Here is a 26,678-nt window from a genome sequence, read left to right on the forward strand (position 1 = left end):
AAGTCATTAAACCCGTGAAATAGATATTAGACTAACACACATTAGTAGACCCTAATTGCATTGTTTTCTTTTGTGTCTTTTTGTCTATTACACGTTGACTAACATTTTTTATTTCACGGGTTAAATGCCTTCGCTCTATACAAACCGGTTGACTGGGGGGCAAGTAGTGGATGCTAAGTCAAAACATATCAAAATAAGTCCTCAAACTATTGTATTTGACTATTTTCACGACATCAAACCAGAAAACAAGAGATCAAAACAACCTCCATATATATGAAAAATACAGTTAAATTGACGCGCTAGTTTTGCGAAGGGAACGAGAATAAAATTGTCCAAAATTCGCTCTGAATTAGTTTGGTTCCATCTTAAGTTATTTATTTTTATCTCTTATTTATCTTTTACAACTACGCGTATCCTAAGAACAAGAAACAGTTCGGACAGTAATAGACATATTTGATTGACTTAGACTTACGTCATACAACGATTCTATTGGATGAAAATGACCTGGGTGTTAACTAAAGGGCACAGCCTCAAACTAACCAGACGGTGAACTATTATATATTCAAGACTGAGATTGTCGAAGAAACTACAGACAATTTTGGAGAACTTAGAGAAATTGGTGTCGCTATAAGATTCAAGGCTAACTGAAGGCCACAGTTAGTGAGTAGAGTACTTGATGAAGGTAAGGATTTAGAGGGTTCTAAAAAGTTTTCTAGTTTTATAGCGAGCGCTAGACTTTATTTTCGTTGTCTAGTTCTTGCATCATGTTGTGTTTCGCTTTCGTTTTCGTGTAGGATAAAGTCTAATTTCCCTCTTCTACCAATAAATAAGCATAAGTTCAAGTTCCAATAAACTAACTATGCCTGTACATGAACAAGTTATTGTGTATTAAGTCAAGTTTGTTTGTAGCAATTGTAAGATTCGAAGTCGTAGATATAGCTGACTGACTTGGCTTTGACTAGTTGGAAGCAGCATAAAGAAACGTATCATTCGCGCAGTGGTATCGGACATGGAGTAAATATAGTCTACAAGTTTCATCTTTAACAGTTTCTTTCATAAATGGCTGATTCATTTTTGTTGGTCTGATACAGAAGACAAGCTGAACTTCGAAGCGACGGACGATCATTAACGCGGAAGTGAAGTTTATCACGGAATGTGGAATAAATCGTGTGATTGAAACATTAAAGTAAACTACATAAAAGACAAGTCGAAATTCTAAAGAACATGTAAGATTAAGATAGTAAACCTCCGATTGATTTTGAATTGACAGGATTCGTATTTTCTAGATATTGAAAGTGCAGAACAGTTGCAGCGTTCTCACTAGCTAAAGTAGGAATCACACATATTGACTTAAGAAATTGGGAGAAGTACCAGAACGAGCACCGCTACAGAGGTAGGGATATTTAAACTGCAAGTGAATAAGTTTTTTATGATGAAGTTAAGCGATAAAATTTTACTGAAAAAACATAACACGACGTTTGGACGTTAACTGAACATCAAATGATAAAAAATTAAGAAAACATTTTATTGTACAATATTTAAATTACATACGTTCTTTGTTTTCGCACCTTTTTTACTCATTATTATTCATGTATATAAGTCAATGTTTTCTCAGTTTTTATCACTTGATAATGACGTTCAGTTAACGTCCAAATGTCGTGTTATTTTTTTTAGTAAAATTTTATCGCTTAACTTCATCATAAAAAGTTACAAAAAACACTTCTTATCAATTGAATAATTGAAATCCTATTTATTGAAAGTGTGGTCGCTCATAACGAGGAGAGTTTATGTTGAAATTGAGAAATTTCTGAGTTGATAGATTATATAGGTATTTGGTGAGGCGTTGTCTGTAAGAGAATACGTTTTGATCCATTATTATATCGTCAATGAGTCGTTGATTGCCGGCTCTCCTTCAATATCAAAAACTTGTAGACGTGTTGAGACCGATTCGAAATTGTAGAGATATCTGACTGACTTGGCTATTTGTTTTGGAAGCAGTATAAAGAAACGAATCATTCGTGCAGTGGTATCGGACATGGAGTAAACCTTGTCTGCAAGTTTCATGTTGAACAGTTTCTTTTATAAATGGCTGATGCATTTTTGTTGGTCTGATACAGAAAACAAGCTGAACTTCGAAGCGACGGACGATCATTAACGCGGAAGTGAAGCCTTATCACGGCATGTGGAATAAATCCTGGGATTCTAAAGGACATGTAAGATTAAGATAGTTTTAAGGTAAGGATACTAAATGCAAGTGAATTTGTAAAATCATATTTATTATTTGTGGTTCCTTAACGAACCAATTGTATTGAAAATCGAGAAATTTGCCGTATTCAGTTGATATTTTGTGTGGCGTTCAAGTTCAAGTTTATTTCACAAAATATAATACTACATATAATAGAATAGAGTTATGCTATTTTTGCAGTTAGCGACAGAGAACTCGAAACTGGAGTATAGCTTGCCACTCGTGTATGATTACAGAAACACCTTTTTTGTCCATACTTCTTTATCTTACAATATCGCCTGATTCTGTTATTCACAGCGGTACAAAGTTATTTATTAAAGTGCTACTACGACGAAAATCGCTCAAACTTGGATTCAGCTGAAACTTCCTAAAAATACTCTTTAAAGGTCCAATAATCACTGTATGAAGTGTTTTCTCGATATTCAGTACGAAAGTATGATATTTTTACGATTATTTTTTGGAGTCTGTGACGTCATACACTCAACATCAAACATTGCTACATATATTTCTTTGTATATAAATCCTTAATTTATTTTATTCCTATGAAGCCCAAAGGGTGGCTAATGTGCTTATTTCACATTACTTGTGACTATAATTTATATTTTGGGGTGTTTGGGTATTTCTTTCTCCCTTTACTACTGATATTTTGATCATAAACTACAAAGAAATGTATGGAGCGATGTTCGATGTTGAGTGTATGACGTCACAGACTCCAAAAAATAATCGTAAAAATATCATACTTTCGTACTGAATATCGAGAAAACACTTCATACAGTGATTATTGCACCTTTAAAGAGTATTCTTAGGAAGTTTCAGCTGAATCCAAGTTTGAGCAATTTTCGTCGTAGTAGCACTTTAAACTATCGGAGTGTTTTTTGAGTTTGTTTCTTGAGTTTTGACTTTATAAATATTTACCTTCAAATTAAACTATATTGTAAAATATTTTACTACCAAAGTAAATTTAAAATTGAATCACCAAATACGAGTTGTTGTTATAATATTTTTTCATACAATGCAGTTTTTTTGTTTTTTTTTGCAATATTTTAGTCGGAAAAACCATTTTGTAGAGAAGTAATTTTTACTTCCGGTGTCTTCCTTCGTTTTAAACCAATCGCGAGGAATATACAGAAGTTTTCCAGAGCCTATTTGTTTCGTCGAGCATGCGCAGTAAGAAATAAAGGCTCTGGGAAGGGAATTGACTTTAACCTTGAAGTTAAAGCATCATAAGACTGAACTCCTTTTAATAAGTTCAAAGTATAGCCGACGTCATCTTTTTGGTTCATTTCAATTTGATGTCAAATGAATTTAAAAGCCCTATTCAGGGGGGGGGATCCGGGTGGTGTCCTGCAGTAGTACACCAGACATCCCTCTAAAGCTGTAATTACTCTTTTTTGAAGCAATACATATCTGTATATAATTTTTTTTCATGTGGGACACCTAGACAAATTACTGGATCCATGCTATTCTAATTTAATGCTAGGAATTTTGCTAGAAATGCTATCTATTATCAAAACTATCCTATTGACTGGTTTAGAATTAAATCTCGCTAAGTGTTCTGCGGCTTTTATCTCTTTCAGTTATTCCTAGATTACTGCTGTTACGGCCAGCAAACCATGCTAGCGAAACGACAACTCTCAGTCTCCCTTGGAGCAATGCACATCTATGTTCGATTTAGAGAGTGGCTTAAATAAGGATAAACAAATGGAAATACAGGAGGGACATTCGCTCTTAAGCAAGTACTGTCTTTGACGTCGATGTTAACGTGAGTAAATGAGACGGGACCGCAATAATTTATGTGAGATTTGGATTTCATTTCTGACATCCATACACATTTTAAATGTCTTTTTTTTTATTCAGCTCATATTTAGTTAGCAACGATGCCTACGGTGTATTGTCATACTTCAGGAACAGCAACCGTTAAACTGACACTTCAGGGAAAAAACGAAGGAGATGTGCAGATATCTACTACCCTCAAATTTCCAGGATGCTTTATAAAGAATGATGACAATCTTCAATATTTCGTCAACGAATTCATAGGTAAAACAGCCGACAGAAACAAATCTAATTCGGAAAATTCAAAATACATTTTTTATAGTCCTGTTGGGAACGTCAAAGAAGTTGTGACCAAAGCTGACATTACCTATGAAAAGATTTCAAGGAAGCTTGGCGTGGATGAACAGAGCACAAGAACATGTACAGTGAATAACCCGTTGGTTGTTTCATTTTATGAGCATTTCTTTTTGTTCTGTGATTCTCAAAAGCTAAACGAAAGCAAGTTTATGGAGAATTACAGCAAGGAGGTTAGAATTAATCAAGCTCTAGATACCAGCAAGAGGTTTTATGGATTAGGCATGGACGATGGCCAACTTCAGTTCATTCCCTTCAACATGAGCCAAGGTCAATCACGGAATAATATCTATACCATTAGTGAAACAAGCATTTATAAGAAACTGAAAAACGCTGGACCACTTCTCATGTCTTCTGACAAAAACAAAACTTTAATGGGATATTACAGAAAAAGAACTGACAGTAACTGCAGAATCGAGATTTACATGTTTGAGAAAAGTCAAGGTAACGAATAAAACGAAATATATATCCTATTTTTATCGGTTACGTTACATAGAGCAGTAAAACCATGAAATAAAAACAAAATAGAATTGATGCTGACGAATAGTAGCCATGAAGTGACTAATAGCTGCTATCAACCGCCGCCCGGTTAGCTCAATTGGTAAGAGCAGCGGACTGTTGTGCGGGAGGTCGTGGTTCAAGCCTCGGCTAGAGCCCTTCACGTGGCTCGGGTGACCACGTTAATGGCAGTCCCGTTCCTAATTAACTAGAGGACCACGAGTTTATCAGTTGAATTACTGTCAAGTGTCATCCTCTATAAACAAAGTTTATTTATTCACTCAACCACTTTATATACTCAACCAACACCAAACATAAATACACAAGAGTAGTGCAATGAATATTCTGGTTGGGTTATAGCAACTATTAGTCACTAAATAGCTACTATTTGTCAGTATCAATTTTGTTTTTATTTTATGGTTTTATTGCATGCGCTCTAAAAGCTTTATAGATTTTTTTATCATTCAGTACCCGCCGAATGTTGCGATTCTTTAATCATGTATTCGTTACCTCTTCCCTTACTCAATGAAAAACTATGAAGACAACGACAGTGCAAAAAAAGATATAGTAATGTAGGGAAAATATTTTAGCGAGGGAAATACCTTTGTATCGATGTACCAGTCAAGCAACTGTACATTTATTATTTTAGGTGACCCAATACAAGACACCTCACCACCCAGCTCTTCAGAAGAAGAACGAACACAAGACCAACCACCACCCCGTCCTCAAGAAGCAGCACCCGTACCCACAGAAACAGATCGAGCAAGAGACCTATCACTACCCAACCATCCAGAAGGAGACAATCGACCATTAGGTATCATTTCCAGTACTATTTTGTGCGTGTCTTGATTTCAATCGTTTCCAGCACCCCATCATAGCGGAACTCTTTGGAAACTTATTGTTCTAGGTTTTTGTTCAATTTATCATAGTGTTCCGCGCTCTCGTTGGCTGAATCAGTCACAAAATTAACCTATGCTATATTTCCCCGGTAGAGACATGTTTTTGATTGACAGCTCACAACAAAGTTTCTGTAACTACATTTTAACTCCAAAGTCTGAGTAAAATATCAAAAAAACTTTACATTTTTGACGTGTCCTTAAGCTGGATTTCCTTTTTAAAATCGTGGAGCCATGATCATATCAAAGGTTCCAGTGGCGGATCCAGGATTTTTCAAACTGAGGGTTCCGTTTCTTAAACTGTGTATAATTCTCTTTTGTTTAGTCGATGTCTGACAAAAAAATTGGCTCTAATCACCTAATTTACTATCTAGTAACGAAACTTAAAGGTAAATTAAACATTATATTAAACATTATAAACATTATAAACATTAAATTAAACATTATAAACATTCAAGTACCAAAGTATTAAGACAAATAAGGACGTACATAAATTTTCTTACTTTCCAAGAACAATTGTTGAATGGAACAGTTTACCTGCTGATATTGTGGAGGCTAATTCACTCCAGACTTTTAAAGTGAAACTATCAGAATTCATTAGAAATTAGATTATTTTTTTATTTTTTTATATTTATTTATTTATTTTAATAAATTTCATATTTATATTTTATATCTATATGGAGTGGCCTGGATTGGGGGATGGGACATGTTTCTCTGTTGCTCCGGGTTTCGGGCATGCGCACTAAGACAGACCATAAAGTCTGTCTGCGCGGGCGTGGGACTCGGGGTGGCGGGGGGCATGTCTCGTCTATGATCTAGGCTATTCTATATACTCTATATTTTATATTTTATTATTTATTATTTATCTATTTATTTAATTTTCCCATAGTTAGCGTGATAACTTAATGTATAGTTCCTGCTGACAATAAAATGTAGATGTAGATTATAACAGCAAATATCTATCATTTCGTGTTCAACATTATCTTTGTGGATACTTTTAAGCAAAATTTATATGACATATTTCTATTACCTAAAAGATCAAACCTTCAAGGGGGGGTCCGTGGACCCCTTGGACCCCCCCCCCGCTGGATCCGCCACTGGGTTCAATGGTTTTTATTTACCACAAAATACATAATACATAAATTACAATAGGAAAAAATGGAAAGGTGGAGGGTGCAAGAGAGACAACCCAAGAGGGTTAAACAAGGTACTCTTGCACCCAGAACTAATTAACAAATAGATAGTATGAAGCGTGGAGATTGCATAGACCCATTGCCAGCTCTATTAATAAAAGATGATATTAATATTTTTTAATGTTTTCAATATCGAAGTTTACAACTCAAAGAACTTTTGGGTTATATTTACGAGTAAAGAAGTAAGGTTTTCATTTTTTTCTTAAAAACACAAAGGGATGAAGAATTTTTAATTTCTAGTCGAATGTCATTCCAGTTGCATACTGAACACCGAACTGACCATAATTTAAATTTTTACGAGGACGAAAAAGATTTTTGTTAGTTTTTGTACATCCTTAACACAATGTACATCACTAAAGAAATTAGATGATATACTTCAGGTAATTATTAAGATTAGGTAAGATTATTTAAATGTCTGTAGGTCAATTCAGCGAGCTGTAATTTTACCTACTTCAAAGATTTTAATATTTCAAGCTTTTTAAATAAAGGTCTACTAGGGGATTTAGAGTCAGAAAAGGTAATGATTCGAAGGACACGTTTTTGCAATATATGGATTGGCAAGATTCTTGATTTATAATTGCAACCCCAAATAAGGGTTCCATAGGAAATATATGAATAGACGAGGTTATAGTATAAATTTTTTAATATATCTAATATAACATAATGTCTAACTCTATAGAGAACTCCTATTGACTTTGCAATTTTACGGCATGATGAGTCAACTTGAGTGTTCCAAGATAGATTTTCATCTAAAATAAGTTCAAGAAATTTTATATTGGTATTTTTTTAATAGGCTTCCCAAGCGTTAAATTTAAGTCTCACTCGTCAACCATCAGCATGTACCACATGTCAATCACTTGTCACTATGTTGTCAAGTGAATATAAAAAGGGGCGGAGCTAATAGATCATGGGACAGACAATAATTCCTCCGCATGTCTCTTTCGTTAACTGCTGTAATTCAAGACAGCCGACATAATTACGTAAGCGAAAAACCGAATTTCAGGTTGAAGAACTGCTGGACTCTGGAATCGAAACTGGATCTTTTTTCCGGATTATTATGAAATTATGGCATAAACCATCAGAAAAAATCTGTTAACATTTGGTCAGCTACGATTTCAAGCTCACTCCCTCATGTGAGCCCATACAAATTATGTCTCAAAAACACGGTTTTTGCGATCTGTTCTCAAAATAATGACTATCTTGGCAAAAAACAGAAGTGGATTCAGTTAATTCAACTATTCACGGACTGTATTATATGGTTTAGATTGAATTCTATCGAAAAAAAACTACCGTACTTTTTGAGTTGAATGTACGCTATTGGACGTATTCTACAAGAGAAAATACATGACATAACCGGGGCCAAGCTAAAAAATCGTCTCTCCTTGATATAAAACAGAACCTGTCGAAAAAACAGAAGTGGATTTGAAAACCCCGGGCTTTCCTGAACATTTTGGTACATAATTCATAGGAATTTGTTAAAATTTAGAACCGTATTTTTGCTGATGCTTTATAAGCTCATACTATCTGTTGACCTATACATTCGCCTCTTATGGTTTCTTAGGTTTCGTAGCCTCGAAAACACACTAACTACTAGTTAGTGAAAGAACATAAGATTTACGGGTCATTTAGGATGTTTTGTCACGCAGTTTACTTGTGCTATATAACTTTACTTTAAGAACAACCTTTTGCTTAGGAAAGAGAGGAAAAAGACCGAAAAGAGCAAATATTCCAAATGTATGGGCAATTTTTTTCCAATGGCTTTGCCCAATTTGGCTTTCATTGTCTCTGACGTCAATGTTAACGTTAATAAATGAGACGGGACCGCAATTTTAGGTGTTCATCCAAGTCACTACAACGCCTAACGATTTGCACATAATATGTACTTATTACCTGAGTGGGAGAGCCGTAGGCGAAAATATTTGGCTCGAGGTGTTGTCGTACGGACCGTGCGAGCTCCATGCAAATGACCGAGAGCCAAATGTATTTGTGCGACCTATTTTATCATATGATCCTGAATAAAAAAGATTTTTTAAAGTTGCAAATTATGTCAATACGGTCGCAGGTTTCTTGCAGGGCCGTACGGATTCGTACGGCCCTGCTCGCTCAAAGCCGTGCCCTGCCCACGCCATTTTCCCGAAGGCTTTTTTAAGAGCGCGCGCCCGGGCAGGTACGGGTCATATGATAATCCGAGTTTGAATATCATAGACAGCACATTTCATATATTTTAAGACCCTGCACAACAGAGCTCGCGATGCTCGGCCATGCAGCCTGAGTGCGAGGTGTGAGAGGGGGGGGGGATTTAGATTTCATTTCTTATATCCATACGCATATTAAGCTTCTTTTTTTAATATTCAGGTCATATTCAGTTAGCAGAGCTGTCAACGGTTGCAGAAACAGCAACCGTTAAACTCTCAATGCAGAGAAAAAACGAAGGAGGTGCTCAGATATCTACTACCCTCAAGTTCTCAGGATGCTTTATAAAGAATGATAAGAATCTTCAATATTTCGTCAAGGAATTCATAGATAATTCAGCCGACAGGAACAAATCTACTTCGGGAAATTCAAAATACATTTTTTATAGTACTGTTAGGAATTCCAAATTCAAAGAAGTTGTGAGCGAAGCTGACATTACCTATGAAAAGATTTCAACGAAGCTATGTGTGCCGCAACAGAAAACAAAAACATGTACAGTTAAAAACCCATTGGTTGTTACATTTCACGAGCATTTCTTTTTGTTCTGTGATTCTGAAGATCTAAACAAAAGCAAGTTTATGAAGAAATACAGCAAGGAGATTAGAATTGATCAAACTATGAATACCAACCAGAATGTTTATGTATTAGGCATGGACGATGGCCAACATCAATTCATTCCCTTAAACATGAGCCAAGGTGAATCACGGAATAATATCTATACAATTAGTGAAACAAGCATTTATGAGAAACTGAAAAACGCTGGACCACTTCTCCTGGACGATAAAAAAACTTTAGTGGGGTATTACAGAAAAAGAACTGACGGTGTTTACAGAATCGAGATTGACATGTTTGAGAAAAGTCAAGGTAACGAATAAAACGAAACATATACATATCCTATTTTTATCGGTTACGTTACATATGGGCTTAGATTTTTATGATTCAGTACCCCGAGTTTTGCGGTTTTTTATTCATGTATTCCTTACCTCTTCCCTTACTCAATGAAAAACTATGAAGAGAACGACAGTGCAAAAAAAGATATAGTAATGTAGGGAAAATATTTTGGCGAGGGAAATACCTTTGGATCGATGTACCAGTCAAGCAACTGTACATTTATTATTTTAGGTGACCCAATACAAGAAACCTCACCACCCAGCCCTTCAGAAGCAGCACCCGTACATGCAGAAGAAGATCGAGCAAAAGACCAACCACCACACAACCCTCAAGAAGCAGCATCCGTACATCCAGTAGAAGATCGAGCAAAAGACCAACCCCCACCCGACCCTCAAGAAGCAGCATCCGTACATCCAGAAGAAGATCCAGCCAAAGACCAACCACCACCAAACCCTCAAGAAGCAGCAACCATACATCCAGAAGAAGATCGAGCAAAAGACCAACCCCCACCCGACCCTCAAGAAGCAGCTCCCGTACATCCCGAAGAAGATCGAGCAAAAGACCAACCACCACCCAACCTTCAAGAAGCAGAATCCGTACATCCAGAAGAAGATCGAGCAAAAGACCAACCACCACCCGACCCTCAAGAAGCAGCACCCGTACATCCCGAAGAAGATCGAGCAAAAGACCAGCCACCACCCAACCTTCAAGAAGCAGAACCCGTACATTCAGAAGAAGATCGAGCAAAAGACCAACCACCACCCGACACTCAAGAAGCAGCTCTCGTACATCCCGAAGAAGATCGAGCGAAAGACAAACCACCACCCAATCTTCAAGAAGCAGAATCCGTACTTCCAGAAGAAGATCGAGCAAAAGCCCAACCACCATCTGACCCTCAAGAAGCTGCTCCCGTACATCCAGAAGAAGATCGAGCAAAAGACCAACCACCACCCGACACTCAAGAAGCAGCTCTCGTACATCCCGAAGAAGATCGAGCGAAAGACAAACCACCACCCAATCTTCAAGAAGCAGAATCCGTACTTCCAGAAGAAGATCGAGCAAAAGCCCAACCACCATCTGACCCTCAAGAAGCTGCTCCCGTACATCCAGAAGAAGATCGAGCAAAAGACCAACCACCACCCAACCCTCCAGAAGCAGCATCCGTACATTCAGAAAAAGATCGAGCAAAAGACCAACCACCACCCAACCTTCAAGAAGCAGCACCCGTACATCCAGAAGAAGATCGAGCAAAAGACCAACCACCACCCAACCCTCAAGAAGGAGACAATCGGCCATTAGGTATCATTTCATACTCTTTTGTGCGACTTTATCTCATTATCCATTGTTATAATATAGTTTATAAAGTGCGCGTTTACGGTCTTTATTTCAAGAGTTGTGAAATATCATAAAACAAACGAGCGAGTTTTATGATACGAAACAGCAATAGTGAATAAAAACTGCCAAAGCACTTTCCATGGAGTTTCTGCTTATCATATTCATACCGAGATTTTCAATTAAGTTTGAATTAAAACTATTTCAGTTTGTTCACCTAAAAACAATAAAAGCCTATATTAATTCGATATTTGAAAACGCTGTTTTACAAGCATCCTGTTTGTATAGGTAATAAGATGATTTCTCATTCAATTTGGAATTAATTTGCACTCGTTTGCTTTTCAAAAAGTCCGTAATTGTGTGAGGCCTACGGCATACGGACTCACGCAATTACGGACTTTTTGAAAAGCAAACGAGTGCAAATTAATCCAAATTGAACGAGAAATCATCTTATTACCTTTTAATAATATACATTAAAAAATTCAACCAAATTAGATTAAAAAAACACGTGTCCGCGGAAAAAATGCACGAAGCGAAGAACTCGTTTGTTTTGCGATTATTTTTGTCAAAAATCGGTTTACAAAACAATATTTTATTTACAAAACAGGAAAGAAATATGAATAACAAAGATTACTTTTGTTCTTTAAAAAGTAAAAACATGTTTTTTTAGAAATCATTTTTTTTTCATCTTCAATACATCAAATATTTGAAATTTTTTGAGAAAACAAGTAAGCATATTACGAAGAATATCTGCAATACTTACATAAATCATCAAATATCCTCTTTTTTCAATTCCTAAACAATCAAAGGAAAGTTGAATAAGCTGCTTTCTTTGTACAGAAGTATTATGTACCTCTTTTCGGATAAAGTAGGTGAAAGCTCTTGAAGTTTCAACATCAAGTTTCAACATCTCTCGCTTCAACTTTCGCGTCAAGTGACCTTAAACAGCTGTAAAATGGCCCGTATGATGTTTTCTTTCCTTCTTAATTCTCAAATAACAAGCAGCGAGTCCTCCTTTTGCCATTCTCAACCTTTTTTGCTGGTTTTCAACTGATGAAGCTTGACTTTTTTAGCAGTTTTGAATCCATTTTTAAGATGAAAATCCGCCATCTTGAATTTTCTGAGAACTATTCCAGAGAGGGAAGGCTGTTCTGTTGCTATGGCAGCTGCTATAATCTGATTGGCTAATTCAATTTCTATTGTTTTTTAGCCAATCAGAATCCTAAAAATTTTTAATCTGCAATGGTATTTTAGCTTTTTGCACTGGTATTTCATTTGAACTGCACTGCTGTCAGCCAATCAGAATTTAGAACTTTTTTAATGTATATTATTAAAAAACTTATCTGAATAACTGTTTGACATTCAAATTATCAAATTTTAGTATAATTTTAGACTTGAATGTAGAGTTTCTCGAGCTGTAATTGGTCGAGCAACTTTTGAGTATTTTAGAAACTTTTCAAATGATTAACATCTCGGCCAGTTTTCTTTCGCTTTGCTAGTTGTATATCATCGATCTTCTCTTTGGTTTTGTCGTCTAAAATATAGTTTTAGGCATTTTTTGAACTCGAACTTTCTAGTTTAGTCGCCGGAAAGTTCATGAAACGACAGCCAAATTCTACCGGCTTGTGATTGGACGTATCGTTTTTCTTGTACTTGAAGAAAAGCCGTACGCCAGGGCTTCTGATTGGACGTATGGCGTTTTTTTGTTTTTGTTGTTGTTTTTTGTTTGTTGGGTTTTTGTTTTTGTTTTTGTTTTTGTTTTTTTACACAAAAAGAGATACGCGCATTACATGTGATTGGCCGCGAAGAGTGAACGAACGAAAATATATTAAACAGGATTTTTTCATAATAAAATAATTATGTCCCTCGTGTGCATATCTTACAGCATAACTAGTAAAATGATGTGAATCACCGCTTTCATTCTGTTTCATATGTGCCATTGACCATGAAGACCCGACAGTGTGTTTATTGTACGACCAGCTTAGGACTGAAACTATCCATCACCTTCCCGCTATTGAAGATCGCTTTTGTCGATCTCTTTCTAAACCCACTGAAGAAAAACGAAAAGAAATAGAAACTGTAACAAACCTCGTGAATGCCTTGAAAGACCCAGTAGCTGTTATAGGAGCTAACGATTTGAAGTTCTTACGGATGCTAGCTCAAACGCTTCATTTAGAACAACTGAAGCTCAAAGTTGAAAGATTCGAAGCGGTTTGTACAGGTAATGTGAGGAGAAGATATTTCAAAAAAGTTTAGTAAATGTTTTGTAGCATCAGGAGGGAGAAGACGACTTTATTGTTCCCGGTCTCGCGTTTCAGGACAGTGTCTTTCCATACGTGATCATGAGGTCACATAACAACCGATTGATTGTAATGCGCATTAGTTCTCGTCTTATGTATTTCCAAATATGTTTGACAGGTAAATCAATGAAGGATGACAAAAGTCAGCACAGGAAACGGAATGTTCTTGAAGACAGCAGTAAACCAATGGATGTAAAAGGTAGAATATATTTCTCACAAATTATCATTTTTACTTTCTTTGTTGATTGGTTGATGGTTAAAGCTCAAGCAAAGTGTTTGCACTCTAGGATTAGTTTAGTTTTTCTTTTAAACAACCGAGGTTCGACTGTAGAATGCAAGCCAGAAACAAAATCAAAGATGTATTGTCTACTTGCAGCTACTTTGTTGCTATTCACAGTCAGTGTGAATATTATGATGAATACCCTAGGGAATTGTAATATGCAAATAGAGTATATATAAAGGGAAGCGTGGTCCCTCTGGTGCTACTTCATTCAAATTAACGGGAAGAGTACAGACGTCGACCCACCCGCCTCACCCGCGAGCAAGCGGGATATAAAAAGAAACATTACACTCTGGGTTACCTGGGCATTGTTCCAGGCCAGAGTGTATGCCTCATACCTCATTAATAACAATACATAGGGTAGAATATTATACTATTTTGTACAAAATAGTGGACATTACTCAGGGTCGGGTCTTTAGGGGAGGGGTACAGGGGGAGCGCACCCCTCCCTCCCCCCTTCCCGTGGATGAGCTGATATCCACTGAATCATTGGTGTTTGAGTTGGTAAGCAAAGGGTACACCCCCTCCTAAAACAAAAATCCTGCAAGGTGCTTCCCCATAGAAAAAATCCTGGATCCACACTGTTACATTGGGAAAAAATATGTCTTTGTTTATTTCATGCCTGAATGAATTCTTAGCTATTTTACAACTAAATACTTGATAACTACGCTACATGGCTAGTAAAGGTTTCACGGATATTTGGCATGCGCTCTATGATCCAGTTTGTACATAAGTTGTAATGGTTTGAACTATTGCTCTTTCGATAATTATTCTCTTAAATATTTCCAAATATGTTTGCTCTCAGTATGCTATGAACGAGATGTACCTGAACTAAGCTCTAGACCAATGGATGTGGCACAGATGCAAACAGGAGTAGGGCGTCCTTTTACAGAACTAGATAAGTCGGACGACGGAATGAAACGTAAGTCTAATTTTTCGTCTATTTATCTGGTCTGTTCAATTTTTTATTACAACTAAACTAATTACATCACGAAGCTTAAGTAGTTTAATATAGAACAAAGGTAAAGAATGGGAATCAAATATAGAAAAAAGTTATTATACGTAAAGCCCTGTACATAAGTTGTAATGGTTTGAACTATTGCTCTTTCAATAATTATCTTCTTATGCATTTCCAAATATTTATGCTCTCAGTATCCTATGAACTAAGCTCTAAACCAAAAGATGTGGCACAGATACAATCACGAGTAGGACCTTCTGTTACAGAACTAGAAAAGTCGGAAGACGGAATGAAACGTAAGTCTAATTTTTCGTCTATTTATCTGGTCTGTTCCATTTTTATTACAATTAAACTAAAAGGTAAATAATGGGAATCAAATCTCATAAAAGTTATTACACGTTAAGCCCTTTATAATAACGACAAGAGGTTGGATATTAGTTCAACACTGAAAAGTAACCCTATATGTTATTATTATCATCTTTGCATCATAATTACCGCGACCTAACATCTATTTCACCCCGGCATGCTCTCAGTCTGAACTCTAGCTCAGCTGGTAGAGCATCGGTAAAACGATTCTGAAGCTCGTAGGTTCGATTCCCAGGGAGGTCGGAAAGTAATTTTTCCGAATTTATTTCCAAGGGTCTTTGGCCCGGAATAACCTCGTTCCTAAGCACTATAACTTATTTATATTTCTATATCCTCTATATTAAGACTTAAGGTAAGTTGTGGATATATTAACGAATTAATTTATTTCAACAATATTTATACGGGGATGTCTCATGTAGCAGAGCTAGTTAAAAGAGAGCCCTGTTAAAACAAAAACAAAAAACAAAAGAAATATATCCATAAACACTAATCACTAATAATAATAATATTTAATAGTATAAGTATTCAGAAAATTTCTCAGTTTAGAAAGTGTACCTATAGTTCGAGAGCTGATTTTTAAATAAACTATGAATACTTAGAAAACTCATTAATAATTCATGAAGAAAACACAATAGAAATCATGACCATGAAGGTGATTTTATATCTGATAAAGATTCGTCTTCATTTGCATAAACTTTAACTTGGATTTTCTCTATCAAACTTGGTTCGTTTCGTAAAAAAATCGGTACACAATGAGAACAAACATCATAAGTTTTCTAAGCCGTTCAATAATCTCGCAGATCGTGGTTTATCGGGTCTAAAACCACTCGGCTGCGCCTCGTGTTTTATACCCGATAAAACACTCCTGCTCGTTTATTAAACATTACATAGTCTTTCCAATTATGATCTATTATAATATCATAGTTTACTACTCGTTTAACTCGAGATCTTTCTTTCCTTTTTCTTTTTTTTTTTTTGTCATGTCTGTTTGTCATTTTCTTAGTATTTTTATTTGTTTTATTCATTTATCTTTTTTATTTATTCATTACTTATTTTCTGATTAGATCATTAATTAATTAATTCATCCATATCCATCCATCCATCCCTTTTTTTTTAGTTTTGTTTGTCATGTCTGTTTGTCCTTTTCTTAGTATCCCTATTTGTTTTATTCATTTATCTTTTTTTTATTCATTATTTGTTTATTTTCTGATTAGATCATTAATTAACTAATTAATTCATCCATCAATCCATCCCATGCCCCCTCTGTATTCGGTTTATTTTTGTACAATTTCCGAAATCTAGCTGTGTATCTTAAATATGTCGGGCTTCCCACCAGCATGAAGAATATAATGTAAGTTTTATTCAACAGAAAAAAACCTGATGACACCTGGTTGGGCATCTTCAAGTAAAGAAAATCTAAACTTTTCTCGCCTTTCTAAGTTATTGATTGATGGTGGAACACGTGCCTTAAGAGATGTATTTGACTCTATCCATTCGCCAAGCTCCCTTTACAGGACACTACTCAGTACAACAGTGCATTCTACTCTAAAGGGACTGAGAGCAAAGAGGATTCTAAACAAACGACAATGGGACAGACTCTACCCTGTTAGCCGAAGTACACCTGTCACTTCAGCAGATTTTGACATCACACTGTTATTTGTTCTACTGCGTAATATATGTGGTTTAACACCCCCATCAACAGGATGGGACAAGCCTCCTGTTGCTACAGACCTGAGTAGAGAAGCTGATTTGGCTCGAGTCAAATATTATAGAAATGAACTTTATGGCCACATCACAGAAACAGCTGTTAGTGACAGTGATTTTGAGAAATACTGGAGTGAGATCTCAGATGTGTTGGTGAGACTGGGTGGACCTCATTACAAACCAGAGATTGAGAAGATGAAAATAGATACAATGGACCCTGAAGAGGAAAAGAATTTTATTGGAGCACTTGAAGAGTGGGAAGAAATGGAGCATACATTCCTTCAAAAGATGGAGAAGATTCTTGCTAAGAGAGTGAAAAAAAGTTCAGCAGATGCTTCACAGGCCAAAGGTGTGTACAATTGTAGCTTTCAGTATAATCATTTTGTATACCCCTAATGGTTTTTGTATTTTGATAAATCACTTCGGAATACAGTTTAATATTTCATACTAAAATTTTTATATATGTCTTCTAAAGATATCAATGATAAAATGGGCATTCAAATTTATCCGGCATGGTGTGGACGGGGCCTTATTGATGATAAAAAATAACCAATCAGCGCGCGAGAAATTTGTAAGTTATTGTAAAAAAACGGCTTAGCACGTTTTTCAATACCAGTACGATACCAACGCACACTACCCCTTAGAGTCGGAGTGTAATCTATCAAAACCTGTTTAGAACGAAAGAAATGACGCACTTAATCCCGTAACAAAATCAAAACTCCTCTATGTTAGCCAACGTTGGCAATTATGCATTTGCGAAACAGCAATTTATGACTGAGTTTTTTACATGTGCACAATCTCTGTCGACACTTAACAAAAAAGAGCGAAATAATAGAGGCGCGCTGTGAGCAATCGATACTATTTCAGGTTACCTATGTCGTAAGTCAATTTTATGAATACCATATGCTTAGCATAAAGAGGAAAACCTCAAGCAAAAAGTCAATACGTAACCTTTCGTCTACTCTCAGTATAAAGGTTTACGTGACGGCAGCCATGTTAGATGGCAGGAGCAATACAATCGTTTTACATGAGAAAGAATTCCGACAGTCCGCTTCACAGTTCCCCTCTGCTCAGTCTTAGCTTCCATTGTGTACAAATGTGTTCTTTTCTTTTATTAAGGTCCATTGTATAGTAAAGAATGTACGTACTACGGAACAATACGAGTTGATTATAATGCCACGGGTTTTGGTTGAATAGCTGAATATTTCCAAGCACAACACGAGACTAAGGCCCCGTCCACACTATGCCGGATAGATGTGAATCTGCAACTTTAACACCGAAACCGAAAAAAAAAAATTCCGTCCACACATGAAGACGGATAAAATGTTTCGCGTCCACACTAGTCCGATCAGAGGCGGCAAAAACGCTTCATTGCACATCTGAGCATGTGCATTGAGGCTGAAATTGAGTCTGCGATAAATTTTTAGCCTTCCCGCCAAGTTCCCATGACAATCATGACGTCATCGTGTTCGAAAAGTTCCGGATACGAAATGTTCTCCGTCCACACTAATACGGCTAGCCGGCGTTTTCAAATTATTCCACTATGGAGACCGTATTCGAAAAGTTCCGTTTATGGTGAAGAATTGTTCCGGATTCGCCCGGACTAGTGTGGACGGAAGGCCTAACCGGATAAATAAAGTCGCGGATTCAAATTTATCCGGCATAGTTTACCACCAGATATAAAAACATCGCAGTCTTTGGAAATATTCAAGAGATAACTAAAAACATTTTTGTTCAATTTGTAACTTTAATCTATTTTTTTCACTTGACATTTCGTCGTGGTATTTGTAAAGCGCATTGAGAGTCTATAATGCGCTATATAAGAACATATTTATTATTATTATAGTGTGGACGGGGCCTAAGGCTGAGCAAAGAGAACTCGAGACTGGAGTAATCTCGAGACCAAAGGGATTTTATTGTTCTGCTATCTAACCACAGGCAGTCCAAGCTGTATTATAGTCCCCGGCACGTGATGGTGCAAAGCCTCTACTTAGAAAAGAACTGCTTCCATTTCTCAAGCTAAAGGTCTAAGTCATTTGCGCAAGAATACTTGATAAGAAATGAGTTTACAATATCATGTGAAATCGAATTCATTAATTGTCTTACAGTTAGTGAGTGAGCGAAAGAGTTAATGAGTGAAGGAATGATTGAATGAAGAAATGAAGAAATAAACGAATGAGGAAAACCTATTTTATATTATTCTTCCCTTTTCTTTCTGTGCTTTGTTACATTGTTGGTTTTTGATTTTCAGAATATACAGAAAAGCTGAAGTCATCCATTAAACAGCAAACCGATTTTCTATTGTCCGATGAAGAAGAGAGGAAATTTAGAACCGATGACATCTTTACGAGTGTGACTATCCAACGCGGTCCAAAACACTTCAAGGAACCCAAAGAAAAGAGATTTGGCAGGAGGCAATCGGATGAAATTCAAGCGAGTAGTACAAAACTCACGAACTGTTCAGAAATGTTTCTTTGCCCAGAAAATGGTGATCAGAAATCTACAGCTTCTTGCACGACCAATCCTAAATCTATCTTGTTGACGGGCAAAGCAGGAATTGGAAAATCTCTTTTTTGTCGTAAGCTGGTACGGGATTGGTCGCATGACCGATTGTTTGAGGAAGGTCAAGAAAATGCCAAAGTACCTGATATTCAGTTTGTGTTCCTGTTGACATTCCATCAACTTGTTCTTCAAGAAGAAAAAAGGCTTAACGTATGTGATATCTTAAATCAGTCCTCCCTACTGAACGAGCCCTCGGTGATAGACGAGTCATTACTGCAGTACATGATTGAAAATCCTGAGAAGCTGCTCATCATTTTTGATGGGTATGATGAGTATAAACAACGAAAGAAAATCACCGGGGACTTTGAGACAAGATATTCAAACGACCCTGATGAAAAAATACCTATTCCTGCTCTGATTGCCAAAATCATGAAAGGAAAGATGTTAAACGGTGCAGTGGTCCTGATATCCTCGAGGCCTGGCGAAGCCGAGGAATTAAAAAAAATTGTCTTTGATGTGAGATGTGACATTCAAGGATTTTCTTCACATCAAGTGCTAGAATACATCGAAAAATATTTCAAAGCCAACGAAAGCATGAAGAACAAAGTACTTGATCACATCGAAGCGAATGAAATTCTTTTAAGTTTTGGTCACATTCCTGTGATGTGTTTTCTAATGTGCTACTATATTAAATGGTACATGACTGAATCAAAAACCACAGAAAAACTACCCGTCACAAGAACAGAACTTTATCATGAAGTAATCAAAGTATTTATTAAGAAACATTCCTCTTCTAAATATGAAGAAATGGAAGAAACTAAAGTACAAAAAATATTACATAAACTAGCTGAACTAGCGGTGAATTTAATGATGGAAGATAAATATTTTTTCAACGAAAATGATATGAAAAAATTCAATCTTAACGATGAAGAAATAACAAACCTGAAAGCGAGTGGATTACTTGACTGTTGTCCTGGCGTTAAAAAATCTCCATTCGAGAAACCACCACTTGAATTTACGTTCACCCACTTAACGATTCAAGAATTTCTCTGTGCTTTTTTGTTTGTAGAGAAAAAACGAATCCCAGAGGAAGAGAAAACGAGCGATGTGACATTCATGTTCATGGCGGGAATGTTTTCGGCAAAAAAAGATGAAAAAATGATGAAAAAGTTGATTAAAAAAATCAAACCAGGGGATGAATACGATGAGAGGAATATACTGCTAACTTTATCCTGTCTGTACGAGTACAAAGACGATGGATTTTCTACCAGAGTAATAAATAACCTTAAACACATATACTGTGGTAGGGGTGGGGGGATTGTATTTAGTATAATAACTGATATCGCTTGTTTGTACATAAGTTATTTATTAGATATAGTGAATTTAATCAACGCAGAACAAACTAAACAACATCCAAAATTTACACAGTCATTCATTGTTAATGCATTGTACATTGGGTATTCACCTTTATCAGCATCAGGGATCAGAGTGTTGTGTAATTCTCTTGTTCGTATTTCTATTGTTGATGAACTGTCGCTGTTTTCTTGTAATTTAGACGATGAATGTGTCAAAATAATATGTGACATGTTGCCTCGTACTAAGATAACAGACCTAGTCCTAATTGGTAATAATATAACAGATGTTGGTGCTCAGTGTCTGTGTTCAGTATTAATACGTGATGATTGTCGTGTAAAAGTGTTATACTTAGATGGTAATAATAACATAACACGTGAATGTGCACTGTATTTAAGACAACAACTGATCCCTGGTGTTGAGTTGTCTATTTAGATCAATAAAACTCATATATGTAGAGAATATTGAATGAAACCATAATAAACGAGTAGAATATAATCTGTTTTTGTAAATAATATCATATTTTATTGAATACTCAAGAAATTCTTGTAGTTTTATTTTTGCAGTTGATTGAAAAGATTTGTGTTTTACTCAACAAATATTCAAACAAATCCATTGAAAATCAAAAATATCCCTTGACAAATGTCCCATAGTTTGATATCGATACAAGAACAAGTTTGTTTTCATCAATATTTTCATTCAACCAAGTTAAAAGAGACTTTTTTTGCAAATATTCATTTTTCTTCATATTTTGAACAAAGTGAGTTGGACTTGAAATACAGACAACAGCAAAAATACTTGTTTTCTTTATCAAATCATAATATTTCTTATCGATAAGAAAGAAACCATAGATATTTATTCTTATTTTAGAGCATTTCATTGATAAAATAGTATTTTGAGTTGGTTATGTTTTGTTTTAAAGTCCACAAACTTGTGTTGAAAAATGGCGGCAAATGATGTCTTGTTTTGTACAAGACTTTAGAGTTGAACTTGGACGAAGAAAACACTACACGACTAATACAAACTGGAATGATCCGAGTAAATCAAGAAATAATTCTAGCCTAATGTTGTTCAATAATCATAGTTATCTAGTTTTTCAATGTGAGGATCAGCAATACTTCAGCTCACCCTTTTTTACTTGTCTTTGTTCAGCTCACCTAGACTCTGAAAGAAAATAAATAACACAGATATTTAGAACAAATTCTATATACTCAAAACAAGACTTAAAAACAAAACAAACTTTCCTTGCTGTTTGGTTTTTCTTTTCCGGCTGGTTCTTTTCACATCAGATCAAAGAAGACAAAATACTGACTAAACGAAGGTCTTGACTGCGGACATTTTTACAGTTCGACATATTCTCGAAAAACAAGCGATTTTTTCACGACCTTTTCTAGACTTTTCAAAGCAGATGTAAATAGCTTTAGTAGTTGAGGTATTTACTTGCAATGTGGTTGGTTCTGTAAGTCAGTAAACTGTTGGGAAGAGAGCAATAATCCAGTAGAAATTCTTGGTTGATGAAGAACAAAGAACAAAACCAACTTTGAAAAACTTCCAACCAACCAGTCACGTGATGAAAAGAGCGGGGAAATAAGAATCCACGCTGATTGGTTCATGTCAGGGAACTTGAACCAATCAGAGAACATTAATCATCATCATCATCATCATCATCATCATTTCCTGTCAAAGATGACTACTAAGAGGGAACGGGGTTAGGAGAACTGAATTACAAAAGATATAAATGCATATTTATGTTTTGATTCCTTTAACAGAGAGTGGTTAGCCTTTGTGTGATGACGATGATCATTAATGTTCTCTGATTGTTTACATTTTTATGCAAATATGACCCTAACCTCCAGCTCACGATAGGGATCGTAAGGGATTATGTGAAACTATGGTCATGCCATGTGATATGAAGCATTCAGTGAGGATCAGTGTGTATTTGTCGTTTTTCACCGATTTCCCCAACCCTTTTCCTCTCAATAGGATTTTTTTCTTTCAGTTATCAGAGTGATTCCTAGCGCGTATAGCTCGTACATCATTATGGTGATTCTGCAATACAGTTATCTCTTTGATATTAACGTAAGAGACCATGAATGATAGTATCCCTCTTTGGTCATTTGATTAAAGTCATCGCAAAAAAAAAAAAATCGGCTGAGAATTTTCTGCTGTTACTAAGGACCGTTCTCAAAAGTATCGTGGATACGAGACTAACATGGAAATACTAAAGAAAAAAAGGGTGGAAGAGCTCGTAGGAGCCAACAGCCATCAAGCAAGCGTCTTCTCGGATAATGACGTAAAACCGGAGGTCCCGTCTGCTTGCACTTGACCCCCGATAAAGTGGACGTAAAAGATCCTGTGGTATTTTTCGTAAGAGTAGGGGATTGTTACCCGATACAACAGTCTGACCTTTAGTCATGGTTTCGTCGTGCGTGTGTGTTTATTTATTTTATTTTCGTATCATTTATTTTATTTTATTTATTTTTCCCTGTGGTATGGGTTGTGTAGCGGCAGCCACAGGCGCCAAGCAAAGCTCACAGCCTACCACAGTTTGTGGTTTTTCTTTTTGTTTAAAGCGCCTAGAGCAGATTTGGATAGGCGCTATATAAATATTTATTATTATTATTATTATTATTATTATTATTATTAAATCCCTTTTTTTCGATGGCATTTGTGGTATTTCTTTTGTGTTCATGTTAGCCTCGCATTTAAGACACTTTTAAGAAGGTTCATTGAACGGTTTTGTATTTGAAAACCCTTAGAACTGTGGAAGAGTGTACACCAAGGATGGAAACAGAAGTAAAAATACAAATTCACCACGTATTTGGGAAGATGGATTAACTAATTGCCCTATTTCATAATGACGTCACATTAAAAAAAACTATTGTTTTAACGCTAGGGATCATGGTCACTGGAGGGGGATGGAATGACAACTACACATCTTAAATCACAATGAAATGTGGTTTATGAGCTGGTGAAGGCAAGAACAAATAAGTATTACTATAAATATCTCGAAAGAAGAGAATTAAGCTTAAATTTAGCCTCAATTTCTATCTTTTTAGCCGATGTAAACAAACCGTGACGTCATTATGAAATAGGGCAATTAATTAACTAAAAGTATCGTAAAAAGATTGCCGAAAACCAAGTCGAAATCAGATTCTCAAAATATACGAAAATTTTATCCTTCGTAAAATATTATAAATTAACTTGGAAGCTAGGTTTTTCTACAAAGTTACATACCTTATAACCCTTTGAATCAGGTTATTTTCAGCCAATCAATTCAAAGCGAAAGAATTCCCTTAAAAAGATCAATGAAAAATTAAGAATTATACTTAGCTCCTCTAGAGCTCATTATTCAATCAAATGGATTAGACTGCGCATGCTGTACGCGGACGATACACAACAATGGACCCTGACTGCGGTGCTTCAACTTTAAACTAACTTAATAGAGCAATGCATCTATGACGTACAATCTTTTTTTGCAACGAACAAGCTTAGCTGCAATACATCTAAGACTGAAATAGTTCATTTTTCGTCTCGTTTTTCATAAGAACTTATACACAATACAACATATAGTGTCTACCAGTAAGGAGGCACGTAATTTAGGAGTTTTTTGATCGACATCTCACTCTGTCTAGTCACATCAACAATTAATGTCTGTCGTTGACCCTCATTAGCAATCTGAAATATCGGAAGAATAAGGAAATATCTTGACAGCTCCTCCGCTGAGCGTTTAGTACATGCTTTGATTTCATTGAAGTTAGATCATCGTAATAGCGTTCTATATGGCTTACCTGCCAAACATTTAAGTAAGTTGCAGCGCATCCAAAATTCAGCAGCCAGATTAGTGATCAGGGCCCTGTTGCATAAAGCTCTCTTAAGATAAGAGCATCCGTAAGTATTGTTCCAAAACAATAGGCCATTGTACTAAGACAATAATTACGAGTGTTTTTAAGCTTTTTTATCTTAAGAGAGCTTTATGCAACTGGGCCCATGTGTCATTCCCTAGAGTATCATTTCTTTGTTTAACGGTAGCACATGAGAAGACACATAAATATGGATACAACTCAAACAAAGAATCTTATTCTCTAGACCATGTGTCATTCCCTAGAGTATCATTTCTTTGTTTAATGGTTGCACATGAGAAGACACATGAATATGAATACAACTCAAACAAAGAATCTTATTCTCAAGACCATGTGTCATTCCCTAGAGTATCATTTCTTTGTTTAACGGTTGCACATGAGAAGACACATGAATATGGATACAACTCAAACAAAGAATCTTATTCTCTAGGGAATGACACGTGGTCTGAAATGGGACAACATTACATCCAAGCCGAGGAGTTCTATTAAATTAAATTTCTAAAGATATCAGAAATAGCACTAAAAAAGCTCGCTCAGACTGGCATTTGTGTGCAATCATATTTAGTGAGAATAAATAAACATTTATCATAATTATTATCATTAAGATTTTGCATTACTTACGAAGGATCTGCAAGAGGTAAATTTTGGCTATTTATGAAAGATGCATAACAGATTTATTTTGGCCATTTTCGGGCAAAATACATGGACTAAAGTCCATGGTTTTGATCGATTTCGGGCCATTTTCACACGTTTTGAAAAGATATGCGTTATTTATGAAAGATGCAAAATAGGTCATTTTTTGCCATTTTCAGGCAAAAAGCATATGGACTATAGCCCATGGTTTTGATCGATTTTGGGCCATTTTCACACCTTTTGAAAAGAAATGCATCATTTGTGACCGATGCAAAATAGGTAATTTTTGGCCATTTTTGGGCACAAAGCATGGACTATAGCCCATGGTTTTGATCGATTTTGGGCCATTTTCACACCTTTTGAAAAGATATGCATTATTCATGAATGATAAAAAGTACGGCATTTTTGGACTATTTCGGGGTAAAATCATGGACTACCCCATGGTTGTGATCGATTTTTGGGCATTTTTACACCTTTTCAAAAAATATGCATTTTTAATGGAGTAGACAAAATAGGTCATTTTTGACCATTTTCGAGCAAAAAGCATGGACTATAGCCAATGGTTCTGTTAGATTTTGGTCCATTTTCACACGTTTTGAAAAAATATGCATTATTTATGACCGATGCAAAATACGGCATTTTTGGCCACTTTAGGGCAAAAAGCATGGACTATAGCCCATGTTTTTGATCGATTTTGGGCCATTTTCACACCTTTTAAAAAGATATGCATTATTTGTGACCGATGCAAAATACGGTATTTTTGGCCATTTTCGGGCAAAAAGAATGGACTATAGCCCATGGTTTTGATCGATTTTTGGGCATGTTCACACGTTTTGAAAGGTATGCATTATTTATGGAGAAGACAAAATAGGTCATTTTTGGCCATTTTCGGGCAAAAAGCATGGACTATAGCCCATGGTTTTGATCGATTTTGGGCCATTTTTACACCTTTTCAAAAAATATGCATTTTTAATGAGGTAGACAAAATAGGTCATTTTTGGCCATTTTAGGGCAAAAAGCATGGACTATAGCCCATGGTTTTGATGGATTTTGGGCCATTTTCACACGTTTTGAAAAGATATGCATTATTTATGACCGATGAAAAATAGGTCATTTTTGGCCATTTTCGGGCAAAAAGAATGGACTATAGCCCGTGGTTTTGATCGATTTTGGGCCATTTTCACACCTTTTGAAAAGATATGCATAATTTATGAAGGATAAAAAGTACGGCATTTTTGGCCATTTTCGAGTAAGAAGCATGGACTATAGCCCATGGTATTGATGCATGTGTTGTTCCTTACTTTCATTTCGTATTTCAAGGGTGCCAGATTATTACAGACTAAA

At 36.0% G+C, this 26,678-nt stretch overlaps 1 protein-coding gene across 2 annotated transcripts; it reads left to right on the plus strand.

The window, feature by feature from the left end:
• Positions 1-565: 565 nt before the first annotated feature.
• LOC148913075 (uncharacterized) lies at positions 566-21,336 on the plus strand. Of its 2 annotated transcripts, XM_089026967.1 has the most exons (15): positions 570-682; positions 1,092-1,226; positions 1,287-1,393; positions 2,118-2,235; positions 3,823-4,007; positions 4,103-4,816; positions 5,520-5,684; positions 9,315-10,016; positions 10,275-11,342; positions 13,327-13,596; positions 13,794-13,874; positions 14,761-14,877; positions 15,108-15,209; positions 16,649-17,332; positions 19,235-21,336. In XM_089026967.1, the coding sequence occupies exons 6-15, from the start codon at positions 4,123-4,125 to the stop codon at positions 21,271-21,273; spliced, it is 5,922 nt and encodes a 1,973-aa protein (XP_088883093.1). In that variant the 5' UTR covers positions 570-682; positions 1,092-1,226; positions 1,287-1,393; positions 2,118-2,235; positions 3,823-4,007; positions 4,103-4,122; the 3' UTR covers positions 21,274-21,336. The 2 variants fall into 2 exon arrangements, with proteins under 2 accessions (XP_088883094.1, XP_088883093.1); XM_089026968.1 differs by lacking the exon at positions 1,092-1,226 and having other exon boundaries at positions 566-682.
• The last annotated feature ends 5,342 nt before the right edge of the window (positions 21,337-26,678 follow it).

Source organism: Actinia tenebrosa, unplaced genomic scaffold (genome assembly GCF_029948245.1).
Source record: "Actinia tenebrosa isolate PJP-AT-01 unplaced genomic scaffold, QUT_ActTen_1.0 PGA_scaffold10__47_contigs__length_13832649, whole genome shotgun sequence".
Lineage (NCBI taxonomy): Eukaryota > Metazoa > Cnidaria > Anthozoa > Actiniaria > Actiniidae > Actinia > Actinia tenebrosa.